We start from the raw sequence: 11,475 nt of genomic DNA, 5'->3' as shown, positions 1-11,475 counted from the left end.
ATTAATAGTCAAAATTGATGAGTCTGCCAAGTATAAGGAGGGGGAATAAAAAATGGCGGCTGTTTCAAAGTGATAAAAAAAAAACTAATTTTTCATTCAGAGCTCTATATCTCAAAAAGTAGGTACAATACAAGAAAACCTAAGAGAACGTCGTTTAATATCTCAAAAACCATTTGACGTACAGATGTCTATTAGCACTCCAATTAAAGCTAGTTTAATCAGCTATAAAGTATTTTATAATGTTTATCTTCGTAGGAGTAATAATTTACATGAAATTTGCTAAAATAAATTGATTTATAGTTGTTCGGACAAATTTTCATATGTGAATATCATAAAAACTACTACCCCTACGAAGATAAGTGACATAGACTACTTTATAGTAAGTTAAATTTCCTTTATTTTGAGTGTTGGCAGACATTTGTGCGTCTTATGAATCTAGAGATATATTTTTTCAAAAATCCAACATTTTATACGAACAACTATAAATTAACATTTCGTGAGTTTATTTTGTCAAATATCATAAAAACTACACCTCCTACAAAGATAAACATAATAAACTATTTTGTAGTAAATTTAACTAGCTTTAATTTGGGCGCTGGCAAACATCTTTACGTCCAATGGTTTCTGAAATGAAGTTTTCATAAATCAAACTTATTGTCCAAACAACTATAAATCAATTTATTTTAGCAAATATCATGAAAGCTACTATTACTACGAAGGTAAAGGTCATAAACATATTGATGGTCCATTAAACTAGCTTTAATTTGAGTTCTAATAGACATCTTTACATCACATACTTCCTGAGATATAGATTTCTCAAAATAAATTAGCTAACTACTAACTTTTCAGTAGATTTTTAAAACATTTTGCTTTTTAAAAAGTTATATCTCGAGAACTATTGGACGTAAATAGCTCTTTTAGGGATAATATTTTTGCAAATTTGCTCTTCTTTAAATAATGTTCTCTTAGGTTTTCTTGTGTTGTTCCTACTTTTTGAGGTATAGAGCTCCGAATGAAAAATTAGTTTTTTTTATCACTTTGAAACAGCCACCATTTTTTATACCCCCTACCTATACTCGGCAGACTCATCAATTTTTACTAGTAATTATACATAGTCTTCATTAAAGTAATCAAAAATTGGGGTGAGATAACTGCCTTTTTTTTCTCGGCTCTTGTACTATCAGGACGCCACTGATAGTGTGAGCTCTCACTATCCACTCTTTCTGTTACATCTGCCCCAACAGGGATTTATTTTGTATTACGAAAAATTATATGTATATTTTATCCAAAATTTCACTCAATTTTCTCACAATTAATTTTATTTGAACTCCATCAACATGCAATAAAGGGCTCCTGGTCGCTATAACGCACTTATCAGGCCCTGGAGGTTGCACACAACAATATATAAGTCCAATGTTATTTCGTCTATCCTTATCACTTGAGGCTGGAATTTCATTCAATTGCACCTTTTGTTTTTGTCATGGCCCGTCATTCTTCACCTGTAACTCAGACTTGCAGAATGTAACTTACTGTAAAACACATTTCAACGGACTGTCCAGTATACAACTCTCACAGGTCTTTGAATGAATTACCAGATGACCTCTATACAATTCCACAGTATATCAAGAAGATAGTTGATGAACTTTTTGAATTATTTAAACAATCCAATCTCTACAATAAAATTTAGCCAATTGAACAATATGTATAGACAATTAGTCCACAACAATTAGAAGACTAGTCCGTTGCGAACCATAAAATTAATGCGATAATGACTCAAGTAGTTGATGTCTTATTAAAAGAAAAAAAAGGTTATACTAAAGAGATAAAAACAAACTTTTATTAAAAAGTCTTTATTAAATAAATAGAAAATAAATACTAATAAATAATATTACAGTTATGTACAACTTAAAACAAAACAGAATCATGTGGGTCTGTAGGCCCTGTAGGGGAGGTCTAAGGACCTCTTCCGGTGGGAATGTCCTGCAGGAACTTGTACCACCTGATAGGAGTCCTGATGGTCATCTCCGCCGAGCAACTTCTTGAGGCCCACGATGGCTGCCAGTGCCAGAGCCAGTTTGGAGATGATGAGGGCTTTACCCGCCAGCATGGCCAGTGCTCCCATCTTCAGGGGCAGCATCATACTAGCCATCATCAACATCATCATCAGGAGTGCGTTCACGCCACGTCGTTTCTTACCAGCACGGCCTGTGCAAAAAGCATTACAATTATAAAGCAAGTGAATTAATGATCTAATTATAATCATTCTTTATAGTCTTAAAATATTTAAATTGTACCGGGGATTATAGTTTGAAAAGAGTTATATAGATCTATCACCTCTTTTGGATAAGGTCGTAATTTCTTAGTCCCAAGATCTAAAAATAATAGGCAAAAACTGCTTATGATGTTTTGTATCATTCAAAGGTTGCGAGCATTTGTATAACCTGATGTTTAGAATATTTAAATTATAACCTGAAGAGAGAATTAGACAGAAACATAAAACTCCCTTTCTTCAAGCCAATTTACTTCCCTCTTCTTCGATGTAAATTTAAAGTTCCATATTTTAAGAAAAACAGGAATTTAGACTGAATGTTTCAGAAATGAGATTTCACAGAAGGATTGCGGGGGAAACAAAAAGGGACATCATCCATAATTAAAGAATTGAGGAAGAACAAGGAGTCCTATCGATGAAGGATATCTATCCAAAAGGACAGTTTAAGTGATTTGGCCACGACGAAGGTGTGAGAATGGAAGTCTTGCGCTGTTTCTGACAGAAACCAGTTGGGATTACTTTTTAAACGTCGAAGAAGGTGTAAAAATGGAGGAGAAGTAAAACATGTTACACCTCTCTGGATTCCTACATGCCCGGAAGGTTTTTTCGTTTTAAGAAGGCCTTAAGAGGATAAGATACAAACGGCTGTTTTGGTTCCAATTATGAACCGATATACCATGGTTTGTATAGTTAAAACGATTTGAAAAATAAAATCTCAAACAAGTTTAAGTTAATTATATATTATTATACAGTTATAATTTGTTATACTGTTCAAACCGATGAAAGATACCACTCCAATAACAATTCATTAAAAAAAAAAAAAAGCCATTTTTTTCTTTCCTCCAGTATTATTGAATCAACGTTTTTTTCTCCGTTTAAATATACCTCAATAGTAGCTTAAAAGTACCTACGCCGTTGGTTAAAATGAAAAGATACGGTTTCACGCGAATTCAAATCCCGTACTGCCGTTTATAATACATTATACACAAACATACCATCATTACTCGATTTTTCTCGAATTTTCCAGCAAAAAAGTCTAATAATCAATGCTTAGAGCTTAATTACTTGAAAAAATTGGGCATTATTGTCCATGTATGGATATTCAGCCAACGAAAAATATAAAACCTTTTTAAAAAAAAAAAATTAACCTAGGAAATTGGACATTCTTTGATATTAATTTTACCTACACAATTGACAAACTTTTTCTTCATGATTAAAAAATAAATTAAAGTTGGTAAACAGTTTTGGAATACGTAAATTTTTAATTAAAATAAACAAACAAACTTTAGTTTAACATGAAATGAAGTTCGAAAAAAAAAATGTGACTAAATTAATGCTTCCGTCTAAAACACCTAATGTCTGTCGTACTACATAAGTCTAAAAATTCAGCAATATGGCCAAAAAAAAAGCCCACAATTCTGAAATGTTTCTTTGAAGAAATCCACTTGTTGCTTCAATTAACTGGCCCTGGAAAATGAGAGAAAGATGGTTGCCAATGAGATCTCAACGCTGCTACGGAATGAAACAAACATTTTAAGAAGATTATATATAGCAGTGATTTATTGGTTATTCCAATTATTTGCTTGAAAAAAATTTTTATTAAATTAATTTTTTTTTTTCAAAATTAGAAGAAGTTGCCCCTCGCTGGGTACGTCCATGATAATATTATTATAAAATGGATCAGTAAGTTTTTCTGTTGAATTCCGCAAAATCCTTCTTCGTATTTTCCTCTCCAAAGCAAGAATATGTTATTTAGTAACTCTCAATTCGTTCTGATAACATTTCCGATACATACTGATTATTTAAAAGAGAATAAAATCTAAGTTAGATGTTTATTTAAGACATACGTTAATTTATTTTCCCAAAATTATTCTGAATTTTCGATCCCTCGAATTGAAATTAAACTATCAGAATGTAAATGAAAGAAAATTAATCTTCATGTTCAACAATGAGCGTTGCCTATCAGAGAACTCGTTAGTGAACGAGATCGCGTCCATTATTAGGGTCAGTCATAATCAATTTTGTCAGCCGTGAGAACCTCCATTCACACAGGAAGTTCAGGTCACCGTAGAATTTCCATTAGCTCACTATGCCTCAAACTTTCTTCGCTGGTAATAACAACCCTAAAGACATTGAAAGAATCTTGTACTATAATGGATACATAAAATTATGAACGTCAACAATTGTGTACATAAACAACCAATATTTTAAAAATTTATTTCCAAACGTATCACACAAGATAAATGTTTTAATCAGACATGCGGATACTTCGTATACATTACCAAATATTATCACTTATTTAAAATTGAATTTGATACATTTTCAGAACAGTTATTATTTTTGGAATACTTCTTAGGCGTTATTAACTATTAGTGATAAGAGTGGTTATGTTTTAAGTATATAAAAATAGAATTTAATGATTTTTTTTTATTACTATTTCAGTCTGGAAAATCAATTTTCGAAAACTACCGCAATTTAAGGTTTTGAAAAATTGAATTAAATTTTATTTAGAATAGAGTATTTAAAATATTCTTTGAATTTTCGTTTCTCCGAGACAATTGGGTATTTACTTAATCCACTCATGTCTTGAATTTAAAAACTACTTTTTACAATGAAAACAATGGAAGCAACTTATCCAAGCTTAAAAGTATAAAAAAGGGATAAGCCTTAGTTGTCCTCAAGTCTCACGAACCGCAGAGAAGACGTTTGAGGATGTATCCTGCGGATGTATTGTACCAACATTATTTCCGTATAATATCTTAAAATTGGCCATGTAAGTTTGGTCCATGCTCATTTTATTTTAAAAGAGTTATCCCCAAGATCCCGAAGAATATTGTAAAAAATCTTTAGCAATAGCATACTTTGCCGGGTATTGTAGTGGACCGCTCTTATGGTTCAGTTTCTGGCTTGGAATTCCACAGACTGATTTGGAACCTATGCTCAAAGAGAAAATAGATTTACTGCTCATTCCCTGGCCTGTTACTAAAGTCATTTTCTAGTTTACGAGTTCATGGTAGCAAAACAAAATGAGCCGAACGAATTTTGGAAACATCCGATTCTTGGTACATTCTCGAAACGTACCATATCTATAATGTTATGATAGACTAACAATACATATTTTTTTCGATGCTGATACTTTCACATCCATCAAACAGAGAATCAACGATCTCACTTATTCGTCACGGTAGTTCGAAGAAGCCGAAGTATTTTTTTTCTTATATCTTTATGTTTTTTTTTTTTTACTTTCCTTACCACCTAGATAAAGAAGGAATTTTATTTTGAAGAGTTTTGGGCCGTGATGACTATGTATCAAATCTGGCACGCGATTTTAAGTAGTATGTGCTCTATTGTCAACAAATATTTTTGTAAGTAGAAATGCCTTTTATGGTATGATTAAACCTTAAAGTGCTTTTTTCAGTTTAATCTAAGATTCCATGTTTTGCTGCCAAAAAGAACATTGTTTTTTAATTCTAGCCTCCAAGTTTCTGGATACAGAATGCGTGAACTACATCATTTCAAAATTGAATAATAACAAGAAGTTTCCTCCCTTTAGTCGCCTTTATTTTCTCATCAATTTATTTCTGAAGCTGTCCTCACGTGTAGATCCGAACTGGGTACTAGAAATATCAATGCCCACTAATAAGCTGTAATAGGCAATTTTACACAGATGTAAATTCACATGTTACTAAAATCACCTGTTACAGAAATACGTTATCACTTGTTAGTTTCAAATCAATAATCTGTTACTAATGTTTCACTGTGTAACTTCTCACTGATCTATTTCAATATAAAATATAGGAATAAAATATACATCTATAACAATATACAACATCCAGTAAAAGGAAAAGTGTAAAGAGAAAAAAAAAGTAAAACTGGGGTGAACAGAATGATTCCTTGGAACGGTTTGTATCGGTTGGAACGCGTACGTGATATGGAACTAGTTTCCCGACTTTTCACGTAAGTGGACGTCATGGATGTTTCAGGCTAAGGTCAGTGCTACTTCTCTGGTGTCCACATATCTAAACATTCCGCTTCAAGATTTCTTGTGAACAAATTTATAATATCCATTTTTTTTTCTCAGCTATCATAAATCCTGGTAAAAGAAATTAAATAATTCGAAAAAAAAGTCTGCTAAGTAGGCCAATATAGATTGTGCTATTTTTATTTATCTTAATTCTTTATTTAAATAACATTTCTTGGCAATTATTTTTGCATTTAGAATTAAATCTATTTACCCTTCTTCGTAAACCTTCGTCTTGGCCTAGAGTATCTTTTAATAATACCCCACTCATTCCTGTTGAACAGATCCGTTACTTAGGACTAAATTTGGACAAACGACTGACATGGAATCCTCATACAAGACTGAAAAGACAGGAAGCTGCTCGTCGATTCCGACCATTACAACATTTACTAGACAAACGGTCCAAACTTCCAATCCATTACAAAAGACTGATCAACATGACAATTACAAGGGCTATTTGGACATACGGAATTGAGCTATGGGGCTCCACTAAACTATCTAATTCCTCTCGAATCCAATCCTTACAGTCCAAAATCCTTCGTAAAATCCTTAATACTCCTTACTTTGTCACAAATCAAATCATCCATCAGGACCTCAATGTTCCCTATGTTACCAATCCTTCCATAATAAACTTCCCAACCACCCAAACTAACTCGTTTTTAACCTGGCTTCTCCTTCACTACCTAATAATCCTCCTAGGCGTCTGAAAAGAAGATGGCTTCGAGATCTTCTCCTTTAGAAATGTTTTTGGAGTTCTATCAATGGGTAGATTCTCCACATGTTTTTATCATGTCATAATATCACTTACAGCAAATTTACTTGATGTATACAGTTTTAAATATCAATAAATAAATTATTAAAAAAAAAAAATTAAATCTAAGGAATGAACTATTTTTGAAATAATTGTGTCAAGAAACTTTTGCTCAAAATGGAGCGAAATTAGTCTATGAAAGTTTGAAAAAATTTAAATACAATCTAGCTACCCAACCTGTAATAAATTTTAACAAAGAAGGTTGACTGTAATAAATATTTTTAAATTTTAATTTAATGTGAACATTTGACTAATTAGGGTATTTTGTGGACTGATATAAATGGCCTAGGCAGAATAGCATGCATGAAGTTGTTTTTGAAATGATTTGGTTCTAAAATTGTATTAAGATTGTCCTTGAGGATGGCAGAATTGGCCGAAACGTCGGACTTATAAGAAATAAAAAATGTTTTGAAACTAAAATAGATAAACATTTTTTTATTCATTTAAACAATATAAACAATTCTCAAGAAAGTGTTAAGATTGTAACTAAAGTATGATAGAAGATTATAAATATTTAAATAACGTTCCTCGTCAATTATTTTTGGTCTCAGAATAAAATGGGATGAACCATTTTCGAAATAATTGTGTCCAGGAACTTTTACTCATAATTTAGCGAAATGAGTAAATGAAAGTTTCATAAAATTTAAATAGTATAATCCAGACCACCCGAACACACTCTTGTAGTTTAATAAAAATCGAATTAGTTATACTAAGGTTAGTATTATGTTGTTCCCACTTCATGCATTTTATCACAGACCAAAAGACACCAAACCAGATTTGTTTTCTTGAATATAAAATATAAATGCTATCGAACATTTTTGATTCTGAGAGTAAATTTCTTTTCTCTCTTATTGCATTGATTTACAATTAAAGATTCAGATAAATACGAAGTTACTCACATTTTTCTAAATGTTGATGAGGACAAAGTTTTTTTTTTATCGATACTTTTTATAGTAGCCAAGTAGTAAAAATAGCTATAGATTCTTGCCCGTTTTCAGTTTTTAAAAATAATGCCATAAAATATGAAGAATTTACAAAATTAGACGGGGGAAGAACCAGGTATCTTTGTGTTTTGCTTGAAGTTCATAGCTTCAGATACATTTCAAGCAAAGTAACCTCCATTAACGACCAGCTTAGTAAAATCGATTTAAAAATCTTCATTTCGAAAAAGCCAATATTTATTTATTTCGTTCCAGTAGCCTGTATACTAAAGTAAAAGAAAATCTCAATAAAATTGAAACTGGATACACAATGCAATCATAAAACCCGTATTGATCTACGACAGTGTTTTTAGATACCAGAATCATGATAATCGATCGCGGTTGAAAAAAGGTTACAATTTCCAGGATATATAGTAAAAAATCACCTAACAGGTCCTCCTTCTAGCTATGAAATCCTCAGTCGTTGAAACCTAACAAAGAGGAAAGCCGAAATTCAGATGGGTGGAAAGAATAAAGAATGGTGTGATTATCGACCAAGATAGAAAGGATTAAAAAAGGCTGGTAGATGCGGCTAAAGGTTTCCAAAATCTATATGTAAACCAAAAAAACTCGGTTTTCTCCAGTTTTTATTTATTTTTTTTACCTAATAATCTGTTAGAAACCATTTTAACTCATTTATGAAAAATATCTCATTATTATTATCTATTGTTTTTGCTTGTGGTCTTCTATTCAAAGTCTCTTTCAATTGCACATTTCAGCAGGTAACAAGCTTTATTTTGAAGATTCATGTCACACTCTATAAAGTTTTTAAAAGAAATATCTGAATTTTGGATTTTTTTTTCTAAGAAGTTAATTGCTTTTATTTACTGAGATGTTGAGATGAAAAAAAACATCCATTTAAAATGGTTTCACATATTTATGTACTAACTAATATACCTCATTTTGTTAAGTGCATCCATATCTTTTAGAAATATTGTCATAATTAAAGTTTTGAACATAACGTTGAAATTTACACGAAATTTCTAAAGTATTGAAATTTAGACTAGTCATTCCACGACACTGATTTTTCAGATATACTTCTAGCATTAATTTGTGTAATAATTTTGAAAAAGTTCTTTTTTGATTAAAACAAATTAAGGAATAGATATAAAATAACTGTCTCCAGAGGAATCGGTTCAATTAAATGACTCAAATTGTCCATGTCTATTGTTTATCTATCTACCATCCTCTGTAAGTTAAAACTTGATCCCACTATAAAGATACTGGAATAGCATCACGGCTGCTGAAATGCGGTATCTTCGGAGAGTAGTCAGCCGAAGAAGGATTGACCAAATTAGAAATGAGAGGACACGCAGGGAACTTGGAGAATTTACTTTTAAGGACACTGTCGAAAAGATGGAACTGAAGTAGTTCGGTCACTTATATTGAATGAATGAAAATAGGGATCCACTAAAGTCCTTTGAAGTCGCTCTCGAGGAAGCTCCTGACACCTAAGAACGGATCACATCTTCCAGGCTTGGACAGAAAAAGGGACAGGGGAGTTTGAACTTGAAGGCGCTGCACCTCCACGCTGATGAGTTCAAAGGAAGAAAGATATAGAAAAAAAAAGCGATCAATAGACCCAATTAAATATCAACTGGGTCTACCCATTGTAACAACCATCCTATGTATCCTGGGATTACGAATATTATTCGGTAAAAATATGCTTAAAACATTTTGCTTATAGTTTTTTAGAGTATATCCTATTATTAATATATTATTATAATAAAAATACATACATTGAGAACATTTGGTTTCAACGTTTGGGCTCCTTGATCGGGGAAAATTTAATTATAATTGCTAATGACATAGTATCAATACTATAGGGGCATTCCTGATGTTGTGTTAAATGTAAAATGTTTTACCATGTTAAATGTTATAAGTACACGATTCTGAGTTGCCCTATTTTAAGTCACGTTAAATTCATAAGAGCTCCTAGCGGATTTTCTGAGCAACTTGTTTTATAACCTTTCCTTCCAAAATTTCATGTTATTGTTTACTTCTAAGTTTTGATTAAAGTAATTTATTACAAAATGCCTAAATTGAGTGAAAAGTAAAAGTTTGGCTACTGTGTGCCTAGATGATTTTCTAACTTATGAGGAAGAGAATCAAGATGAGCTAATTGATAACTGTCATTGCATTATTACTATTAACATCCATTTCTTTATTAGTTTTTAAAATATCACTAACATAATCAAAACACTTAACTACGAGCACATTGCTCTACAACATAGCTTGTTACTACAACAACAAACAAAATGGTGAGTAACTATCTTAGCTGGTCTGTTGCGTGACATCATTCTCCACTTAACAGACCTAGTAACAGACTCCCAACCATTTTATATCGTTTTAACATGATAAAAAAGAAGGAAATATTTCTCCATTTAACATGAGTTTTTCCATTTAACACGCTTTAACTAAAGATTATGAATACCCCTTATATTTCCAATACCGGTTTTCGAACATATGGGGATTCGCTGAACACGAGTATGGGCCCACCTCACCACTAAGAACCAATAAGTATTTATTTTTAAAACAATACGATTTTCAATTTTGAACATTTAACATTTATTTAAAAACAATAAGATTTTCAAAATGTTGAGAATTTGAGACAAGCGGTTTGATTTTGATAGTAACCATATTGGTTATAATATAACCAAGCGCTGGAAATACTCATGAAATTAACTAAACTAGTAACAATGCTACGCAGGATTGACAAATGAGCGTGAGGACGATTCTTAATATTAGATATAACTATTGTATCAAAGAAGTCCACTCACTATATACAATTTTGCTAACTCTATTTTTGGAGATAACGTAAAAAAAAAAAAAAAAAAATGAAGTATTAATTTGTTTTACCAAATAACTTCCACTATTTTACCTCCTATCTCGCCTTCAGATCATAAATGAAAAAAAAAGTGTTCAATTCATTTTTTTTATCTTGGATGTTTCGGTGATAATGCGTTAGATTCTTCATCTAATCTGTCCCACTATTATTGGGCGAGTCACAAAAATTTAAAATGTACTGGTAATTAAGTACTATTTTTTTTATTTTTGATCTGTAGCTAAGATAGATGGAAAATATTTAAATGAGTTATTTAAAATCGAATAATTCCCAAAATGTTGCGATTATTTAAATCTAGAGCATTTCGATAAAAATTTATTTATTGTAAAATCGAGGCTGATTTTGAAGAATTATTAGAAAGAAGAAATTACTGACTTGTAGTACATTAAAAAAAATCGTAGATTAAATTAAGATTACTTGTTTATCCGAAGAAATTAACAATTCAATTTTTATACGATTATAGAATTCTTTTGAGATGTCTCTAGAATACTGCCTTGATTTTCATTTCAATATTTTTCAAATGGTAGATTTTTTTTTTATTATTTAAGA

At 31.4% G+C, this 11,475-nt stretch overlaps 1 protein-coding gene across 1 annotated transcript in view; it reads right to left on the bottom strand.

The window, feature by feature from the left end:
• Positions 1-1,864: 1,864 nt before the first annotated feature.
• LOC106678535 (uncharacterized) overlaps positions 1,865-11,475 on the bottom strand; it is an 11,833-nt gene continuing 2,222 nt past the window's right edge. The window contains exon 2 of the mRNA XM_014417090.3: positions 1,865-2,205. Coding sequence (XP_014272576.1) covers positions 1,922-2,205 — 284 coding nt within the window. The 3' untranslated portion in view covers positions 1,865-1,921. The remainder of the gene's footprint in view (positions 2,206-11,475) is intronic.

The sequence above is a fragment of the Halyomorpha halys genome, unplaced genomic scaffold, assembly GCF_000696795.3.
Source record: "Halyomorpha halys isolate HHAL.00 unplaced genomic scaffold, Hhal_1.1 Scaffold146.1, whole genome shotgun sequence".
Lineage (NCBI taxonomy): Eukaryota > Metazoa > Arthropoda > Insecta > Hemiptera > Pentatomidae > Halyomorpha > Halyomorpha halys.
Note: the sequence above shows the minus strand (reverse complement) of the source record. Positions and strands in the feature narration are given on the sequence as shown.